This window comes from Lithobates pipiens, unplaced genomic scaffold, assembly GCF_037356315.1.
Source record: "Lithobates pipiens isolate NorthernLeopardFrog02 unplaced genomic scaffold, aLitPip1_a1.2 Scaffold_19, whole genome shotgun sequence".
Classification (NCBI taxonomy): Eukaryota; Metazoa; Chordata; class Amphibia; order Anura; family Ranidae; genus Lithobates; species Lithobates pipiens.
Genome location: NW_027507764.1, coordinates 48,589,534 through 48,611,361, shown reverse-complemented (window position 1 = coordinate 48,611,361; position 21,828 = coordinate 48,589,534). Strand labels below are relative to the sequence as shown.

Genomic DNA, 21,828 nt, shown 5'->3' with positions numbered 1-21,828 from the left:
CCAGTTCCGTCAAAACAGATTACGCTGAATTGGCAGGCGATACAATTTCTAATTAATATCATCGTGTTTGTCGACATTTTAATAAACATTTACAAGCGGTATGTCTTTTTTCGTTTTTCAGACGTACGTACATCCTGTAAGTTGATATAAACAAAAAAAAAAAGTGCTGTAATATAAAGTGTTTTGTGGCTCTGCGGTGCTGGTGGACAAACTGCCACCATCCCCGATCGCCATGTCCACGTGTTGTGACAAAGGGCAGTAAAGATCAGCGCCCCCTAGTGCTACAGGAGGGAGCACCGTCCTGCTTACTTGGGCTGCACATGCGCAATGTGTACTTTCTCCTGTCATCTATGATGGGCTCAGCAACTGCAAAGAGTATATACACTGCACATCTGTCCTAAAAGAAAAGGGCGGCACTCTTTCCAATGTCACTAGGGGGCACTGGTCCCAACGATTAATTAGTTCTTACAATAACTTGGGACCAAGCCATCACAGGCTGTGGAAGAAGGCTTCATTATCATGCAGATTTGGAATGAAAGACCTGGCTGGTAGGTAGGTTCAGCATACCATGCTGCTATACCCATATGCAGGGCAGCCATAAGAAACTTTGGGGCCCCTTACACAGCTTTAGGCCTGGGCCCTCCCAGACCTGACAACCAACATTCTCCAGGGTCTGCCCACTGGCTGTCCCAGAAAGGAAAATAACAAAGCAGAGGTGCCAACCTGCAACCTGGGCAACCCAAGGGACGGGGCCCCTTGGGACACCCTGGCCCCCTACATCTGTATGTGCTGTACCCCCCTGATGGCGGCCCTGCCCATATGGGACAGCATAGTGAGCTTTTTTGGTAAAAGTGAACTTACTCTTTAACCACTTGACCTCTGCAAGGTTTAACCCAGTGATAGGCAAACCTGGCCATCCAGCTGTGGTGGAACTACAAGTCCCATGAGACATGGCAAGACCCCAACAATCACAGGTATGACTCCTAGAGGCAGAGGCATGATGGGATTTGTAGTTTCACCACAGTTGGAGTGCCAAGGTTGCCTACCCCTGGTTAACCCCATTCCTGACCAGGCTATTTTTTGTGATACGGCACTGCGTTACTTTAACTGACAATTGCACGGTCATGCAATGCTGTACCCAAACAAAATTTATGTCATTTTTTCCCCACAAATAGAACTTTCTTTTGGGGGTATTTGATGACTTATGCATTTTTAGTTTTTTGTGCTATAAACAAAATAAGACCAACAATTTAAAAAAACAAAAACAAAACACAATATTTTTTACTTTCTGCTATAAAACATATCCAATAAAAAAATAATGTAATTTCTTCATCAAATTAGACCAATATGTATTCTGATACTACATGTTTTTAGTAAAAAAAAAAAAAACAATATTTTTTACTTTCTGCTTTAAAACGTATCCAATAAATAAAAAAAAATCGAATTTCTTTGTCAAATTAGACCAAGATGTATTCTGCTACTACATGTTTTTAGAAATAAAAAAATAAAAAATCCCAATATGCTTATATCTTTAAGTTATAGTGTGTACAAACTGTGGGATAGGTTTTAGGATTTTTTTTTTTTTTACTAGTAATGGCAGTGATCAGCGACTTATAGCGGGACTGGTATATTGCGGCGAAAAAAATGGCACGCTACCTGACACATTTTTGGGGACCAGTGACACCAATACAGTGGATCAGTGCTAAAAAATATGCAATGTCACTGTACTACTGACACTGCCAGGGAAGTGGTTAACATCAGGGGTGATCAAAGGATTAAATGTCTGCCTAGCCAGTATTTTTGTACAGCTTGGGAGGTGCTTTTACTAGGGGAAGGCATTGGATTCTTATTCCCTGCTTTGCAGGAACACAGGATCCGTGCCTTCCCTACTGACAGAACGGCAATCTGCCTTGTTTACATAGGCAGACCGCCCTTCTGCTTGTTTACTGAATGATCAGCGGGTGCCGGCGGTCATCGAGTCCGTGATACCCGCAGGTCAGCTCCCGCTGTGTACAATCACGGCGGGAACGGGCCGTCGGCGGCACGCCTGCATGCCCTCCTACCTGGAAGTGTCGGATCATGTACTAGATATGTGATCCGGTGCCACAGTGCCACCTTGCTGCTGTATATGTAAGTTATACGGCGCCTCCATATTTATATATAATTATAAACTATACATAGAAACAATGCCAAATGAAACTCTGTGGAGGGCCCTAGGCAGTTGAAACCTTGGGGCCACCTCGCAGGTTTCTGGAGGTTTCACATGCATGCTCTGTAGTAGGATAAGGTTGAACTAAGTCATGAGCACGTCAGGTCGCTAGATGGAGATGACGATCAGATGACCATCACTGCTGTACATTACACCTACGTTAAAGAAGATGAGCTTTTAAGAGACAAACTGTAATGAGATCCTGATCTCTGTGGACTTTAATTTGTTATTGGGTACATTCATTCAATTAATACAGGATCTTTAATGTAAAGTTTTCATTTCTTTGAGTTGTTTCATTTTTTTTTCAACTTCTCTAAACAATTTAATGTTGGCATCATTCCGAGATCAGATACAGTGGAACCTTGGATTACGAGCATATCAAAGCGAATTTCCCCATAGAAGTCAATAGAAACAAAGATAATTCATTCCGCATTGACTATTATTACATGCAATACTGCATGTGATCAGAGGTGGGGGGCGCCGGAGAGCCTCAGAAATACTCAGGGACAGCTCGGAAAGAACGTCTCCGAACCGTTCCGAGTGTCACCAGCACCCCACCACACCTCTGGCCAAATGCGGTACTGCACCGCCCATTACCTTGAATTCTGCTAGTTTTGCTACACAACACTCGCAAACCGAGTCAGAATAAAAAAAAACAAAAAAGTTGCTTGTCTTTCAAAATGCTCGTTAACCGCGTTACTTGTAAACCAAGGTTCCACTGTATTTTAATTTCCCACAGGGAACGGAAAATTTACACAGTGCTGCGCCACCTGCTGGAGCCACCAGGGATGTCAGATGGAAAGATGTTTTTAATGGTGAATGTAAAGTGTTACATTGTAATTTTCTTTCAAGATCAGTATTAATATTAGCTGCTTGCCGACCAGATAATGACATTATACGGCCGCAAAGTGGCTCTTCTGTGCCAAATCCCATACCTAGTATATGATCCGCCACTCCTGGGTAGTGGGGCGCACACGCTCCTTCTGCCGTGATTAGTCACAGCAGAAGTTGATCAGCGGGTGGCGACCAATGGATGTTTGCTGGCACCCGCCGATCAGCGAAAAAGAGTGTAAACAAGGCAGAGCAGGGGAATGATATCTAGCACATCCCGTATTAAAAGCAGCACACAGTACACACAAAAACACTGGCTAGGCACACATTTAACCCTTTAATCACCCTAGATGTTTAACCCCTTCTCTGCCAGTGTCAATAGTACAGTGACAGTGCATATTTTTTAGGACTGATCACTGTATTAGTGTCATGGTTTTTAACATAAGTGTCAGATTGTCAGCCGCAATATCGCAGTCCCGCTATAAGCCCCTGATCGCGGCCCTTTACTAGTATAAAAAAAAATAAGGAAAAAAAATTCCAGTATATATCCCATAGTTTGTAGACGCTATAACTTTTGCACAAACCAATTGATATACGCTTCTTGGGATTTTTTTTTTTTTTACCAAAAATATGTAGTAGAACACATATTGGCCTAAATTGATGAAGAAATTCATTTTTTTTTACATTTTTTAATTGGAAACGTATAATCAAATACCACCAGAAGAAAGTTCTATTTGTGGGGAAAAAAAGGACAGAAATGTCATTTATGTACAGCATGACTGCACAATTGCCAGTTAAAGTATATACACACATACATTTATATATATATATATATATATATATATATATACAAACACAGACACACATGGATATAAAAAGACAACAATGTAGCGAGTTGCTTCCAGAAATGTTTCCAGATTTACTTCCAGGATGGCAGAGAAATAATATCAGTCACTGAAATGAATGTACCTCTCGCCTGTAGTCCCGGTCCGCAGGTTTCGTACGCTCCAGGGCTGTCTTGTCTGACATACCAGGGCACCAGATGGCATCTCCGCCACTTATGCGTTTTCCACCTATGGCAAGACAAGTGGTAGATGGCTCAGTCAGTAAATCATGAACGCACCGGTGCCTTCAATATTTAAAGCAAATGATAATCTACTCTGTACAATTACACGGCCACTTTTTCATTTTGTTGGCAGAACCAGCAGGGGGTCTTCTAATGAAATACCACCGCTCTGCCACCACAACAGGCCATCTGGTGAACACACATGGACCCTTGTCATCCAGGCGTAGAAAATTAGTTTTTTCGCGGCTGCAGCCATCAAAGAAGGGGAGGAAGAGGCTTCAGAAAGGCACCGATGGCTGCCTAGATGTTGGCATCATTCTCAGATCAGATATTTTGATTTCCCAAAGGGAATGGTAAATTTGGATGACATTGCACCACCCGAAGGAGCCAGTAGGGACATCAGATGGAAAGATGTTTTTAATGGTGATTGCAAAGTGTTACTAGAAACAATAATGTAGCGGATTCTGGAATTTTGGAAGAGAAGACATTTGATTCAGTTTATTAAAATATCTGAAAAAGACTAGGCATTGGTACTCATAGAGCCAATAAGGATGAGAGAATCTTTAAGTATCTGCTTTGGCCTCAACAACTCATCTTTAAAGTTTTACTAAACCCAGGAGCCTGCATTCACTATATCTGGTCTCCCCCAGTACACAGAACATGGACATGCAATTGTTTTAGTACATATAAACTGCTAAATACCTTTTCTCATCAGCAGTATATAGCAGTCTTATGACTTCTATCAGTGTCTGGTTAAAGCTTGTAGGAGGAGTTTTCATTCTCCTCTGACTGTTCTATGAGACTGCAGGACCCCTGACCCTCTGTCTGGACAGTGCTGGTTGGCCCAGTGCTGATCACATGCACTCTCTCAAGAAAAAAAGTATTTAGCAATACACAGCAAACTGAGCATGTGTAGAGGGCCCCCAATGCTCTATACTATCAGGAGATGGATTGGGGACTGTGGAAGAAAGGGGGGAGGGTGGGGATCAGAGGAGACAAGATCAAATGGCCTTTTTACACAATGCAGAGGATTAACCCCTCAGGTGATTATAACAAGCATGCTTTACTGCAATACAGACTGATTTTACTGTTGTGGGTTTAGTAACACTTTAATATGACTGATGCCGTGTACACGACCGGACTTTCCGGCACAAAAGGTTGATTCCGTTGGATATTACGATCGTGTGTGGGCTTCATCTGACTTTTTTCTTCAAAAGTTCAGACGGACCTAGAAATAGAACATGTTTCAAATCTGTCCGACTGAAAAAATTCTGATCGGGAAAACTGTCCGTCTGTGTGCCAGTCCGACAGACCAAATACGACGCAAGGGCAGCTATTGGCTACTGGCTATTGAACTTCCTTTTCTAGTCCCGTCGTACGTCATCACGTTCAAAACCAACAGACTTTGGTCCGTTCGTGTGTGGGCAAGTCCATTCGGTCAGAAGTCCGTTGTAACTCCGACGGGAAGACCGTCTGACCTTTTCTGCCGGGAAGTCCGGTCGTGTGTACGCGGCATGACTGATAAAACCCACTGAACTAAAATCCAGCATGTGTTAAGGTGATTGCTAAATTATTTTCAGTCTCTCTAAATCTAAAGCTTTCATTATAATAATGCTTGGCAATCACACCATAAGGTGTTTCCTGTTACAGGGTGACAACACTTTGACCTTGACTCCCAATTGTGCTCTCAGGTTGTCACCATGTTCACATTGACTTCCGATGGAGACTACAAGTGGCGTAACATACATTATGGGGATGGTTTCCTGTTGTCAGCATTTCAGATGAGAGTGGTTGGGAAGGTGGCAAATACAGGCAGCCGAGTAATGTAGGGGGGGGCACAGATGGGGAAATTAAAGTATGGGGGGACACAGATAGGGAACCTGATTTAAGGCAGGACTTTGATGGGGAGCCTGATGTAAAGGGGGACTCTGATGGGGTACTTAATGTAATGGGGGTCCCAGATGGGGAACTTAATGTAAGGGGGGTCTCTTATGGGGAACCTGATGTAAGGGGAGACTCTGATGTATGGGGGGAGCTCCTATGGCAAACCTGATGTAAGGGGGACTCTGATGGGGAAATTAATCGAATGGGGACGCATATGGGGAATTTGATGTAAGGGGGAACCATGATGTAAGGTGGGGAACCTTATGTAAGGGGGGACGCTTATGGGGCACCTGATGTAAAGGGGGACTCTGATGGGGAATTTAATGTAAGGGGGTTGCAGATGGGTAACCAGATGTAAGGGGGTCTCTGACGGGGACCATGATTTAAAGGGGGTCTCTGATGGTGAATCTGATGTAAGAAGGAACTTTGATGATCACTCTGATTAAAGGGGGGACCTGATGTAAGGGGGGACTCTTATGGGGAACCTGATGTAAGGGGGACCCTGATGTAAGGGAGGACTCTTGAAGGGAACCTGATGTGAGGGGGGGGGCCTGATGTAAGGGGGGGGGGCTCTTATGGGGGCCCTGATGTAAGGGGGATTCTTATGAGGAACTTAATGTAATGGGGGATGCAGATGGGGAACCTGATGTAAGGGGGGACACAGATGGGGAACCTAAAGTATGGGGGACACAGATAGGGAACCTGATGTAAGGCAGGACTCTGATGGGGAACCTGATGTAAGGGGGGACCCTGATGTAAGGAGGGACTCTTATGGGGAACCTGATGTAAGGGGGACTCTGATGGGGAAATTAATCTAATGGGGGTCCCAGATGGGGAATTTAATGTAAGGGGGGACTCCTATGGGGAAACTGATGTAAGGGGAGAATCTGATGTAGGGGGTGGGGGGCTCCTATGGGAAACCTGATGTAAGGGGGACTCTGATGGGGAAATTAATCTAATGGGGACGCATATGGGGAATTTGATGTAAGGGAGAACCATGTTGTAAGGTGGGGAACCTTATGTAAGGGGGGACCCTTATGGGGAACTTAATTTAAGGGGTTGCAGATAGGTAACCAGATGTAAGGGGGTCTCTGACGGGGACCATGATTTAAAGGGGGTCTCTGATGGTGAATCTGATGTAAGAAGGAACTTTGATGATCACCCTGATTAAAGGGGGGACCCTGATGTAAGGGGGACACTGATGGGGAATTTAATGTAAAGGCCAGATGGGGAACCAGATGTAAGGGTGACTCTGATGGGGACCATGAATTAAAGGGGGTCTCTGATGGGTAATCTGATGTAAGAAATGGACTTTGATGGCCACCCTGAATTAAGGGGGGACTCTGATGGGGATTTTCTTAGCCCCCAAATATTTGTAAAATACTGAAAAGTTTGGAGTTATCTTCTATAAAAGAATCTAATATATATATATTATCTGGGATTATTTTCCTCAGTTGCTAACTGCTACACATGCAGTTTCAGAGCGGAGTCCTCCTTTGAGCGCTCCCAGCATTACGTACGGCCTGCCAGCAGTGAAGATTTAAACAAACAGAATATAATATAATACATAATTCTTTGTAATGGGAACGAGCCTTTGAAAAATGGTTAACGCAGAGAGAAAAAGCTCCTGTCTGGGATCTGTCACTTTATCTTGTGAGCACATCAGAAAACGCAGGAATTCCCATATTTACTTATCGAATTGTAAATGTAAATGCATTCTGATTATTCAGACTCGGAAGAATTTGACAATAAATGGCAGAAAATGGAATCGGTTATGTTAAGAAAAGCTCCTGACATTTAAAAGACAGCCTTTGTTTTTGTTTTATTTTTTGAAGAGCTTGTACACAGGTAATTGTTCTGAGATGCGGGACAAGATGGCAGCCATGTGGAATAATAGCGAGCCAATTAAACCTGGGCGCTTTCCATAGCGTTGTCACCGACTGTCACCTTGCGTTTTATATTCGGGTGGGTGCCACATTAAAAACATTTTCAGTTCACACAGCGATAATGAACTTTGCTAGCGATCGAGAATTTCGTCGCTTAACTGAATACAAATTTGCCTCGTCTCTGGATGTAATTTGTCCTCTCTAACCTTCAGCGCCGTCATTTATTGTGTATGATTCTCAGCTGCCGCCTCTCCGCGTTATAGCGCTGTTAATGACTGCTTAGTTCGCGGCGGATCCTTTTGATCCCACCAGCTGTGACTGATGCGGATGACACCATGAAGCTTAGTAAAATTTGAGGGTCGTTCACTTTTGGTTATCAAACTGACACCTTTTAACTGGAAAATTCATCAGTATGTTCAACGTGTGGACTTAAAGGGTAACTCCACTTTTGGAAAAAAAAAATATAGCAAATTAAAAAAAAAAAATACTATAGGGCAGTGATGGAGAACCTTGGCACCCCAGATGCTTTGGAACTACATTTCCCATCATGCTCAATTACATTGTCCATGAGCATCATGAGAAATGTAGTTCCAAAACATCTTGGGTGCCAAGGTTCGCATCACTGCCATAGGGTATACAATTGCTACAAAAGCCATATTGTAATTGAACGTGATCAAAAATGACCTTTTTGAGGCAATCTGTAATTGAGCAGTGCTATCTGTACTGCAGTGGCCACCTTCAGATCTTGGAAAAAGTGGCAGAGGAAGACCCCTCTGATGCCACATGGCACCACCAAAGACGTCCTATTTAATGTTCCCTGCTGTTGTATCTGACGTCTGGTCTGTGGACTTTGTGTAGGGTGGGGTGGGGGGGGGGGGTCTATGGTCTGTACTGGGGGAGAGAGGTCTGTTTTGGAGGAAGAGGTCTGTACTGGGGGAGAGAGGTCTGTTTTGGAGGAAGAGGTCTGTACTGGGGGAGAGAGGTCCGTTTTGGAGGAAGAGGTCTGAACTGGGGGAGAGAGGTCTGTTTTGGAGGAAGAGGTCTGTACTGGGGGAGAGAGGTCCGTTTCGGAGGAAGAGAGGTCTGTTTTGGAGGAAGAGGTCTGTACCGGGGGAGAGAGGTCTGTTTTGGAGGAAGAGGTCTGTACTGGGGGAGAGAGGTCCGTTTTGGAGGAAGAGGTCTGTACTGGGGGAGAGAGGTCCGTTTTGGAGGAAGAGGTCTGTACTGGGGGAGAGAGGTCCGTTTTGGAGGAAGAGGTCTGTACTGGGGGAGAGAGGTCTGTACTGGGGGAGAGGTCTGTACTAGGGGGAGAGGTCTCTGTAGAGGGGAGACAGCTGTACTTGAGGTGGAAGTCTGAATAGGAGGGTCTGTGGTCTGTACTAGGGGGAGAGGGAGGTCTAAACTGGGGGTGTTTTGGGAAATGTTTATAATGGGGTTGATTTGAAGGAATCTGTATTGAGAGAGGGGGGGGGGTCTGAAGGTTGAGAAGTCTAACATAGAGGGTAGGGGTCTGTACTGGTGGGGCGGGGGGGGGGGGGGTCTGTAGTCTGTACTAGGGGAAAAAGGTTTGACCTGGAGGGGAGAGTTCTGTCCTGGGGGGGGGGGTCTGAATGGTGGGGTCCGTGGTCTGTACTAAGGGGATAGGTCTGTACTGGGGGAGAGGTGTATACTGAGGGTTTTTTGAGAGATGTCTGCACTGATCAGTTGACTTGGGGGAGAGAGGTGTGTATTGAAAGAAGGGGGGGGGGGGGGGGTCACTGATCTGTACTAGGGTGAGAGGTCAGACCTTGAGGGTTCTGTACTGGGGGAAGAAGTCTGAACAGGGGAATATGTGGTTTGTACTAGTGGGAGAGAGGTCTGTATTGGAGAGGGGAGGGTATGTCTGCAGTCTGTGGTTGGGCCAGCGAGGTCTGTATTAGACATGTGCGATTCGTTTCGTACGAATCTCAAATTCGTACCAATTTTCCTAAATTCGCACGTTCGGGAGGATCCGAAATACGAATTGCCATGCGTCCGAATTTTGTACGAACTACGAACTTTTGTTTACAAATCCCCAGGAGGAAGTCAGCACAGCACAGGGATGGTGGGAGCCCCTCATCTAACGAAAATTCGTATTTCGGATAGGAAATTCTTCAACGGAATTTCGTATTTCGGATAAAAACCGCAAACTTCCATCAGCATCGACTGTCATAGTGAGGTATATATTTTTGCCTTTAAATTCATCGTAAAGAACGTTCGTACAAGTTAACGAACCTAACGACAATTCGTATTTCGTACGAATTGAAATTGGTTTTCGGACACGAAATACGAAGTACAAATTAATTTTAATATGAACTGTAACGGAACAGAACGAAACAAATTTATTGACGGCGCCCATGTCTAGTCTGTATTGGAGGGGAAGTCTGAATGGGGGGGGGGGGGGGGCTGTGGTCTATAGTAAGGGGAGAGAGGTGTGTATTGGGGGGGAGTCTGTAATCTGTACTAGGGTCAGAGGTCATACCTGGAGGGTTCTGTACTGGGGGGGGGGGGGGAGTTTGAAGAGGGGAGTCTGTGGTCTATACTAAGGGGTGTTTTGGGAGATGTCTATACTGAGGGGTTGATTTGGGGGGAGAGGTGTATATTGAGGGGAGGGGGGGAGGTCTGAACAGAGGGGTCGGTATCAGGGGGAGAGATCTGACGGTTGTGGTGGGGGGGGGGGTAGAGAGGTTTGAGAGGTTTGTATTGGAGGGGGGGTCTAAACAGGAGGGTGACGGACTTAACCAAAATATGGGCTTCTGGAGAGGACTAGGAGCAAGCCTCTCGCACTCTGACTTAGGCTCAGGGAGAGATCAGATCATACTCTAATAATGGATCACCACTTAATGGACAATGAGGATGCAGTTTGGATTACTGCAGATGAGACAGTAATATTTTTCAACAATATCCCTCAATAAATCTATGATACAATAATTCCTCTGTACCAGAATGATGGAACATTGTATGAGCTTTGCCTCACACTATTATAGGTAGGAGTCTTCTACTGGGGTCTCCTGCTATTGTCTGTTTAATAAGGCGTTCTGTGTTGATACCGAGGATAATGTATAATGTACTCTGCTTTACCCTAGTTGCCAGGCAGTCTGTTCATCTGGGCTGGTTTAAGTGCTGTGTTAATTAGCATGTTAATTATATCATTGTCAGCTAGTAGTTGCTAGAGGAGGAAGAGTAGCACCTACCTCGTTATCTAACCCATTGTGTGATGTTTTTGGTAAATATTTGGGTTATTGTGTATGTGGGGAACTGACATACTTTTCAAGTGTATAAAAAGCCTATATACTTGTCCAAAAAAATCATTCCATGTTGTAGTTTTGTAACTGAGCTAGTCTCGCCTGGTTCTTGGTTACAAGATGTGGTTGTAATATCTGGTACCTGAAGGGGCAGACTTGAGGAAGCAGTTGCACTGACGGAAGCACACAAGCGGAGTGTGGGAAGCGAAGGAGGGTCTGTGGTCTGTACTAGGGACAGAGCTCTGTAATGGGAGGCATTTGAGAGAGAAAAAGTTTTGCACTGGGAGGAACTTGGAGGGGGAGAGGTATGTACTTGGGTGGGGGTCTCACATGATTTTTTGAAAGCTGGCTGGAGTTCAGCGGTACAGTTTCTCCATCTCAAAATCAAAATATTATCAGGAGTATAGCAATCTAAAGAAGACATCTAACTAACATTTATCTTGGTTGCTCCTGATACCCACATAGTACATGCAACTTTTCCTGTTTTTCTCTGTGGTCTCCAACCTAAACTAGCATGCTTGGCAGCATAATCCCCCACTGATGATTAACAACACAACAAGCAATGAGGTGAAAAACGAATGAGTCTTGAATGACAGCACTTGCCTCCAGCTCCATGCACTTGCCTGTGAAAAGAGCTATCCCTAGGCATGCGGGGGGGGGGGGGGGTGGCATGTCAATTCCCATCCATGCTAGGATGCTGTTGGCCAGGCCTTACATTGTCATTGGTTAAAGCTCTGCGCGATTGTCCTGGCACAAAAATTACTTTGTGCGGCCCAGCTGTCTGCATCCTAGCAACCAATGGCACCATGCAGCCTGGCTGTCAACATCCTAGCAACCAAAGACACTGTGCATCTGTGTACTAATGAGAAGACAGTGAGGGTGGAACAGGAGAACCAACCTGCCATTCCTCCTGCGTTCCTAGTGACATCGCTTGTCACGGTGCTGGAGACAAGCACCATTATTATGGAGACTAATACAAGGAGGCTGCAGCCTAGTGACCAATGAAAAGACGGAGGGGTGGAACATGGGCATTGGATGGGAGCCCTCTAGGTGACATGCCTCCATCTCCAGTCACACTCACTGAACAGGGGATCCAACCTGTCCCTCCTCCTACATTCCTAGTGACAGCGCTTGTCACGGTGCTGGAGACAAGCACCATTATTATGGAGACTAATACAAGGAGGCTGCAGCCTAGTGACCAATGAAAAGACGGAGGGGTGGAACATGGGCATTGGATGGAAGCCCTCTAGGTGACATGCCTCCATCCCCAGTCACAGTTACTGAACAGGGGGCAGTGGCAATTAATCTCCATGTTTGTAAGACTCACAAATTGGGCTTAGGTCTGGGGAGGAGCTGAAACATTGAAAATCAAGGAGTAAAAAAGGGATTTCTTTACATTTCAATACTGCTTCATTGAAGAGGTTAATACAAGTATTTAGACATGGATGTATGAACTTGTATTTAATTTTTAATGATCTTGAGAATTCTTTTTTTTTTTTAAAGAGATGGTGGAAACAAAGGCATCTCCTAATAGCCAATCACAAGTAGTAGAGATTTTGGCATTCCAGGCACATTTGAACATCTTAAAGCACAAACATATTTTTGTTTTCTTCCATTCCCTTTAATAAATCTCTACCCCCACTTTTTTTTTTTGGCCATCCAAGACTTTTTATATTATTTATTTCTTTTAATGCCACAAGCTGTTCCAGTTCCTTTAATTTCTAATATCCTCCTGGGAGCCCAAATCAATTTAATACAGCAAATAAAATATTTACTCAGCAGAGGAAAATTTAATAAAGGAAATCAATTTTCCCTCCTCAGTCCCTGGCACCGCGGCGCTGACAGAGTGGTGACAAGTTGCAGCATGTGGTAACAGAATCATATTTAATGATCGGGAGGTGGGACGGCTTGGCAGGAAAGGCTCCATCTCGGCACGCGCTCATCTCACCTGTATGTGTGACAGGCAGCGGGGGGATCACACTCATTTTCTTCATACAAAGTGTCAGGGCAGTCTCGCCCGCCATAGGACGGGTACTGGATAATGACCCGGTGCCGCGTCTCCTTCTTGACAGTGACAGCGCCTAAAATGAGAAAACGCAGGAGGCTTATTTCACATCATAAACACATTCTGACCAGGATTCAAATAGACAATGACAAAGCAATGAAGTACCTAAAGGCAATTGTTTTTCTCTTTTGGGCAGAGAAGAGAGGGGTTAGACCCCCTATTAGGTTTTTATTCCTGTCTGTGTCATCATTAGGGAGATTCACCCTCTATTTGTCCTGTTTACTGTTATCACTGAAAGTGAAAGAAAATCCCCAATTTTGTGTTGTCACTAAAACAGCAATATAGAGGAAAACATCCACAGGGGACACGAGACCTGTGCAGAACAAAAAACAATGTGTTCCGTTTAGTTTCATTTCAATTTGTTATTTAAATAATTTTGTTTAGTTAAATTTGTTTCATTCGTTTTCAGAATTTGTTTCATTTTGTTTATTCATTTTCAAATTCAATTTGAATTTTTCCAATTCGGTTGAAATTAAATTTGACTGAATTTGGAAAAAATTGGATTGGTATTCAAATTTGAATTTATTCTATTTGAAATTTGAATTTAGGAAGAAGGTTATATTCTTTCTATTGCTATCCTTTTCAGTTTTATTCTTTTCTGTTTTATTCTGTTCTATTCTATAATTTTCTGTTCTATTCTACTCTATTCTTTTCTGTTTTCTTTTCTACTCTATTCTTTTCTGTTCTATCCGTTTCTGTTCTATTCTATTATTTTTCGTTCTATTCTTTTCCGTTCTATTCTAGTCTTTTTTTTTATTATATTCTATTCTTTTCTGTTCTATGCTTTTTTGGTCTATTCTATTATTTTCAATTCTATTCTATTCTAGTCTTTTGTTTTTTTTATATTCCATTCTTTTCTGTTCAATTCAGTTATGTTCAATTCAGTTCTGTTCTATTATTTTCTGTTCTATTCTACTATAGTTGTTTCTGTTCTTTTCTATTTTATTATTTTCTGTTCTATGCTTTTCTGTTATATTCTATTATTTTCCGTTCTATTCTATTCTAGTCTTTTTTATTCTATTATTTTCTGTTCAATTCTGTTCTATTCTATTTTTTTCTGTTCTTTTCTGCTCTATTTTATTATTTTCTGTTCTAGTCTTTTCCGTTCTATTCTTTTACGTTCTATTTTATTCTATTCTTTTACATTCTATTCACTTTTTCATTCAACTCTCTCCTGTTCTATTCTATTATTTTCTATTTTATTCTTTTATAATGTATTTCTCTCTTTTCTATTCTATTTTATTTGATTTCGTTTTTAAATTTGATTGAAATTTCAGCCGAATTTAGTTTGGTTATTTCAGATTTGTTTAAATTCGTTACTGTTGTAATGAAAAAATTTGGATACATCAGAATTTCCGAATAATGAAAAATTCAGCCGAATTCAAATTCAGAATGAAACGAACCGCACATATCTAGGGGACACTAGTTCTGGTGACTAGTGGTGAACTGCCCAGGGTTTGGTTCAGCAAACTTCAAAGCTGATCTCCATTGAATTTAATGGAAGCCTGATCTGCCAAATTCAATTTGCCCATTTCCTTGGCTAATAGGCAAGAGGGTGTAAAAATAAATAAATAAATAAAAAAATAGCACGGAGGGAAGTTTTATCTTCCAGTAATTTACATTGTGTCATTTTTTTTCCTTAGTAATTGTTACTTTTGATGCAGCACATGCTACAACAAGAATAAAAAAAAATTAGAGGTGCCCTCCCCTCCCCCAGTCAATGAGTATGGGGTACCTATATGTCTTTGACATTCCTGACAAGCAACTTTACACCGGCGGTCGGTAGCAAGACTCGCCTCCAGGATTGTAAAGGGAATCTCCCCCGCTGGACGTCCCTCTAATACCGATGAGCTTGTTTATCTCACAATTCCTGTATTTTTACCCTTCTTTGCCACATTCAAGTTTTATATCACTGCACTTAGAAGCGCCTTCTTCTTTGTGCTATCGTTCCACTAGAGCTAGCTTCTCTCCAATGAAGTGCATTGCAAGACATTTGCTTGCCTACCTCCTGCTCATTTAGACTGTACACTTCATGGCCTTGAGCACCCTATCTACAGTGCCTTGAAAAAGTATTCATACCCCTTGAAATTTTCCACATTTTATCATGTTACAACCAAAAACGTAAATGTATTTTATTGGGATTTTATGTGATAGACCAACACAAAGTGGCACATCATTGTGAAGTGGAAGGAAAATGATAAATGGTTTTAAATTTTTTTTTACAAATAAATATGTGAAAAGTGTGGGGGGTACATTTGTATGGCGCCCCCCCGAGTCAATACTTTGTAGAACCGCCTTTCACTGCAATTACAGCTGCAAGTCTTTTTGGGGATGTCTCTACCAGCTTTGCACATCTAGAGAGGGACATTTCTGCACGTTCTTCTTTGCGAAATACCTCAAGCTCTTGTCAGATTGGATGGAGAGCGTCTGTGAATCCGAAATCCACAATGGATCCAGAGGAAGGCAAAAAGAAACAAAAAAAAAAAAAGGAATGGTCTAATTTGCTCCAGTAGACCTTAGGGGGGGTTAGGCTCTTCTGGTTCTGCACCCACTGCTGTCTCAATTGGATTTAGGTCTGGACTGTGACTGGGCCATTCTAACACATGAATATGCTTTGATATAAACCATTCCATTGTAGCTCTGGCTGTAGGTTTAGAGTCGCTGTCCTGCTGGAAGGTGAACCTCCGCCCCAGTCTCAGGTCTTTTGCACGGTAAGCCCTTGTACACACGATCGAAATATCCGATGAAATGATTCCGTCTGACTTTTTCTGCCTGAAAGTCCGACCGTGTGTACACGGCATAATGCCCCGTACACACGGTCGGACATTCCGACCACAAAATCCATCAGGTTTTTTCCAACGGATTTTGTCCGAAACTGGTGTTGCCTACACACGGTCGGACAGAGTTGTTAGAAAATCCTTCGTTCAGAACGTGATGACGTTCGTTCGTTACGACGGGACTAAGTTCAGGCTAGTAGCCAATAGCTTTGGTCTCGTAATTTGATCTGAGCATGCGTGGCCCTTTGTCCGATCGGAATTCTCTACAAACAATCGGACAAAGTCCAATCGGATCATGTTGTCGGAAAATTTTATATCCAGCTCTCAACCTTGTTGGTCGGCCATTTAGACAGAAAAAGTCAGATGGAGCTCACACATGGTCGGATTATCAGACATTTTCCATCGGAATTTCCGACCGTGTGTACAAGGGCTAACGGGTTTTCTTCTAAGATTGCTCTGTATTTGGCTCCATCCATCTTCCCATCACCTCTGACCATCTTCCCTGTCCCTGCTGAAGAAAAGCATCCCCACAACATGATGCTGCCACCACCATGTTTCACGGTGGGGATGGTGTGTTCAGGGGGATGTGGAGTGTTAGTTTCCCCCACACATAGCATTTTGCTTTTAGGCCAAAAAGTTAAATTTTGGTCTCATCTGACGAGAGCACCTTCTTCCACATGTTTGTTGTGTCCCCCACATGGCTTCTTGCAAACTGCAAAGGGGACTTCTTATGACTTTCTTTCACCAATGTCTTTCTTCTTGTCACTCTTCCATAAAGGTCAGATTTGTGGAGAGCACGACTAATAGTTGTCCTGTGGACAGATTCTCCCACCTGAGCTGTGGATCTCTGCAGCTCCTCCAGAGTTACCATGGGCCTCTTGGCTGCTTCTCCGATGAATGTTCTCCTTGCCCGGCCTGTCAGTTTAGGTGGACGGCCATGTCTTGGTAGATTTGCAGTTGTGCCATACTCTTTCCATTTTTCGGATGATGGATTGAACAGAGCTCTGTGAGATGTTCAAAGCTTGGGATATTTTTTTAGAACCTAACCCTGCTTTATACTTCTCCACAACTTTATCCCTGACCTGTCTGGTGTGTTCCTTGGCCTTCATGATGCTGTTTGTTCACTAAGGTTCTCTAACAAACCTCTGATGGCTTCACAGAACAGCTGTATTTATACTGAGATTAAATTACACACAGGTGGACTCTATTTACTAATTAGGTGATTTCTAAAGGCCATTGGCTTCACTAGATTTTAGTTAGGTGTATCAGAGTAAATGGGGCTGAATACAAATGTACCCCACACTTTTCACATATTTATTTGTAAAACATTTTGATAACCATTTATCATTTTTCTCCCACTTTACAATTATGCGCCAGTTTGTGTTGGTCTATTACATAAAATCCTAATAAAATACATTTACGTTTTTGGTTGTAACATGACAAAATGCGTAAAATGTCAAGGGGTGTGAATACTTTTTCAAGGCACTGTATTACCATAATGCACACTGTGAGAAGCTCACAGTGTGCAGTGAAACAAAAATTGAGTCCAGGAGAAGAAACTATACAACTGTGCAAGCCTGGAGGCCGGAGGTCAGATTTAAGGATTCTAGCAGGCTGATGATTTGTGTCCTTAAGAGATACAAACATCCCCCCTTTAATTATTCATTCTGCCTATAGTGATACATTTCAAAGCACACAGCCAATTGCGTGGAATCGTTTTATTTCCCGAATTTTAATAGTTTGTGATACCATATACAAACAGATGACATTAGGTTTGCACAAAGGAATTAGCATGGAGGGTTCAGAAATTAATTAAATCCAGAGCCAAGAGACACGAGATCTCGTATTCCTCTCCCCGAATCCAAGATGAAAGCGAGAAGAGAAATAAAATTTGCACGCGCTCCGGAAAAAAAAAAAACACATTCATTTAAAATCGCCCCCAGCTTTATTCTACTTTGTAAAGGTTAAGAGATAAACAAAACTGCCGAAGACTTGAAGTGGACTTGGCAACAGATACATTTCTTCATGTTAAGAGCAATGTGTAATGCCGCGTACACACGATCACACTGTCCGGCAGACAAACCGCCGGACTTTGAAGCGGAGGTCCGCCAGACTTTCCGAACGAGCGGACCTGCCCGCACATAACCGGACTTTTCCGGCGGACCTATGGCGGGAGTCCGCCGTACTTTTGAAAATGAACGGACTTGCCCACACACGGAGAAAAGTCCGTTCATTTTGAACGTGCCTCCAGGTTAGCCGGGACTAGCAAAGGAAGTCAATGTCGCCGCCTTTGGCGGCGAGATTGACACGTTGCTGGCCCAGTCACCTGGTATGGACTTAAAGGGGAAGCCCTACTCCGAAAAAACGCCGTGGGGGTCCCCCCCACGGTCCATATAAGACCCTTATCCGAGCACTCAGCCCGGGCGGTCAGGAAAGGGGGTGGGGACAAAGCGAGAAGATGGGGACAAGACTCCCAAAGTCAGAAGAAGACCCCCGGGCGGCGACACAGAAGAAAGCCGGGCTCCTCCGCTAGTAAAAGAGCTAACAAAAGAGCAGAAGATAGCGGAGGAGTCCGGCGAGAAGACCCCCAAAGACAGAAGAAGACCCCCGGAGCTGTGCAATAAATGATTTTGAAACCTTATGTTGTGTTTTATTTACATTTTTTTCCCAGGTGAAAAAAATGACATTGTACCCCATACTCATTCACATAGGGTGGAGGGCCGGTATCTGGGGGCCCCCTCATTAAAGGGGGCTCCCGGATTCTGATAAGCCCCCCGCCCGCAGACCCCGACAACCAACGGCCAGGGTTGTCGGGAAGAGGCCCTTGTCCTTATCAACAAGGGGACAAGATGCTTGGGGACAAGACAAGACAAAGCACCCCCCATGTTGAGGGTACGCGGCCTGATACGGCTCAGGGGGGGTGGGGCGCTCGCTCGTCCCCACCCCCTTTTCTGACCGGATATATGGACCCAGGGGGGACCCCCACCATTTTTTCGGCGTAGGGCTTCCCCTTTAAGTGCATACCAGGTGATGGGGGCCAGTGACGTGTCAATCTCGCTGCCGAAGGCGGCGACATTGACCTCCTGCACTAGTCCCGTCTACCTGGAGCCACGTTCAAAATGAACGGACTTTTCTGTGCGGGAAAGTCCATTCATTTCAAAACTCCGGTGGACTAGCACACACACGGCCGTATTGCGAGTCCTGCGAGTCCGGCGGCCAATTTTTGAGTCAAAACGACTTTCTAAGTCCGCCGGACATTTGGGGAAAAAAAAGTCCGCCGGAGCCCACACACGGGCAGACCAAGTCCGCCGGATAGTTTGATGGTGTGTACACGGGATAAGGAGTCTGTTTTTAAAACGACGATTGTCAGGAGCACTTGAGCAAGCTGAGTGAAATATCACCATCATATTTCTAGATAGATTACCTATACCTGTGTCAACAGCTCTTTCTAGTGGCAAAAATGTGGTACTGTTTCCTCATTAAGGGTATTTCAGAAAACGACACCACACTAGGGCCACTAGATGGAGCTGGCGATGCAGGCATTCATGTTTTGCTAGGCTTGCACAAACACTTCTGATATTCGTGCTATTTATGTTCTACAAATAGCCCCCTATGGGCTTGTTCACACTAGCGGTTGGGAGGGAGCGGTGAAACCCCCCCCCCCCCCCCACAGTTGAACTTTAGTTTTAACACCCCCCTACCTTTAGCTGCAAAGGAGGGGTGAACATGTCTCGCTTCACAGCCATGGCAGGAATTATACCTCCAGTTGCCTTCAAGTGAATGGCAAGCACCCCACAACTGTGTTCAACTAGAATTTGCTAGTGCGTGGCCCAAGAGGTTAAAACAGACAGGTGCGCAGGTGATTTAATACCTCCTCGCCTACTGCCAAACACCTGTGAAAAGCAATCTGAGCGTGAATTGCTTTTCAGGGTTGTGAACAAGCCCTTAGTGTAACACTTCCTGGTATATTTTAACTAAATCATCCGTGCAACTGATACATTTTGTAGGTGAGCGTATTCTTTTGAAAAACAACAGACTTACTGGCTGGATCACCAGATGAAAATCGAGGAAAGAAAGCATAAAAAAGAAAACGAATGCAGCCAACACATCTAAGAAATGGTAAGCTGCAATATAAGAAATGTTTGCTTTTGGGTTTAATACTGCTTTAAAGTGGTTGTAAACCCTTACAGACCACTCTGACCCACAGGTAAGCCTAGATTAAGGCTTGTGTAGCGCTTCAATATTACTGAATATAATCAACATAAAATAATTAATGTGTAATCAACATAAATTGTAGAGTGATACAAAAATTCATATAGTTAATAATTTGAGAAAAAGAGTCCATAGGATGGGCACCAGTTTCACAATGGAGCTGATATAGAGATGACTGGACCGTCATAAAACAAAAACAGGTCACTGGGCAAGTATATTCATGTAGGCCAGCTTGTCTGTAAACGTCAAAAGAAGGTAGATAAATACTTCTTACCAGCTCTGTTGGACTCACAAAGTCATATGACAATTGAGTCTGAAAAGGCTTGAGGTCTCACTCTGGGACCAGAGAGTATATGGAAGGAGGTCCGTTGGACTGGTGGAGGAACTTCAAACAGCAGTGTACTCAATGGCGTGTTTCGCAAACTGGAACATCGAGGTAGTTTGGAATCCAGCTCAGACACGGTCCAATACTCCAATCGCCCCAAATGGGGAGAGAAATGTTTGAGGGTTTAAACCACACAGAAGGGAGAAAAGAAAAAAGAGCTCCACATGGTGCGGGTCAAATGATATAAAATACGGATTTATTGAAGTCAAAAAGTTATAAATGACTTGGTGATCACAGAAATAAAATGAAGTAAAGTTAAAAGCAATGTAGGGTGCCAACAGCTAGCCCGACGCGTTTCGACATAAAAGTCTTCGACAGGGGCATGTTGCCATAGACAGCGGCGCGCAGGCGCACTGAGCATGCCGCTGCTAACGGCGATATGCCGTTAGTGGCGGCTCCCGTTCGCATGCGTGGGAGTGACGTCATCACTGATCCGGCACTGTGAGTGGCCTGAGCAGTGATACCCAGAAGGAAGATGGAGGCTTCGGACTACAGGGGACAGCGGTGACATCGCTGGCTCCTGTGTCAGGTAAGTGACACATAATGGACTACTATGCGATGCATACGGTAGTAGCCCATTATGCTTTACCTTTGCAGGGAGACAAAGAGGAAGTAAACCCATCAGGGGTTTACACACTAAGTATCTATTTAGGCCCCTTTCACACCAGGGGCGGATCCAGGGGGGGGCAACAGGTCAATTGCCCCCCCCCCAAATAGTAGCAGTGACATGTCATTGTCACATTCTCCCTTGCGCTGCCTCCGCTGCCCGAGTCTCTCTCACATAACCGATCAGCGGCGCAGAGAGAGAGAGACTCTACTTGTCATTACGCCCAGCACTGACCAGGATGAGGAACAGCGGTGGGTGGAGCCTCTCTCCTGCACTCGTTGCTAACGCCTTGGGCCGCCTGGCGTCTAGCAACGAGTGACGTCAGTCTGAGTGAGTCACGTGGGAGGGAGTCTCACTCTCAGACTGAGCCAACTTGACGGAGGAGGAGCTGCTGGAGAACAGGTCAGGCAGCTGGGGAGAGGATAGTCAACGCTCTGATTCCCCAGAAAAAGGCTGATGTGCTAGTGTGCTGCCAGTGGTGAACATCGCATGTGCAGTTCCACAATTGGCTGAGTACAACCCCATCAGGTGGCAGCTTTATAATCCATGTCTGGCCCCCATGCAGACATACTACCAGCTGTCGCTGCCACAGGATCCACAGAGCAGCGGCGCTGATACTGACAGGCTAGGTGAAGGGATATAA

The 21,828-nt window shown here is 44.3% G+C and overlaps 1 protein-coding gene across 1 annotated transcript in view; it reads right to left on the bottom strand.

The window, feature by feature from the left end:
• THSD7A (thrombospondin type 1 domain containing 7A) overlaps positions 1–21,828 on the bottom strand; it is a 443,828-nt gene that overhangs the window by 105,663 nt on the left and 316,337 nt on the right. Inside the window, exons 11-12 of the mRNA XM_077490719.1 lie at positions 13,088–13,220; positions 4,010–4,113 (exon numbers count right to left, since the gene is read on the bottom strand). Of these exons, the coding sequence (XP_077346845.1) occupies positions 4,010–4,113; positions 13,088–13,220 (237 nt within the window). The remainder of the gene's footprint in view (positions 1–4,009; positions 4,114–13,087; positions 13,221–21,828) is intronic.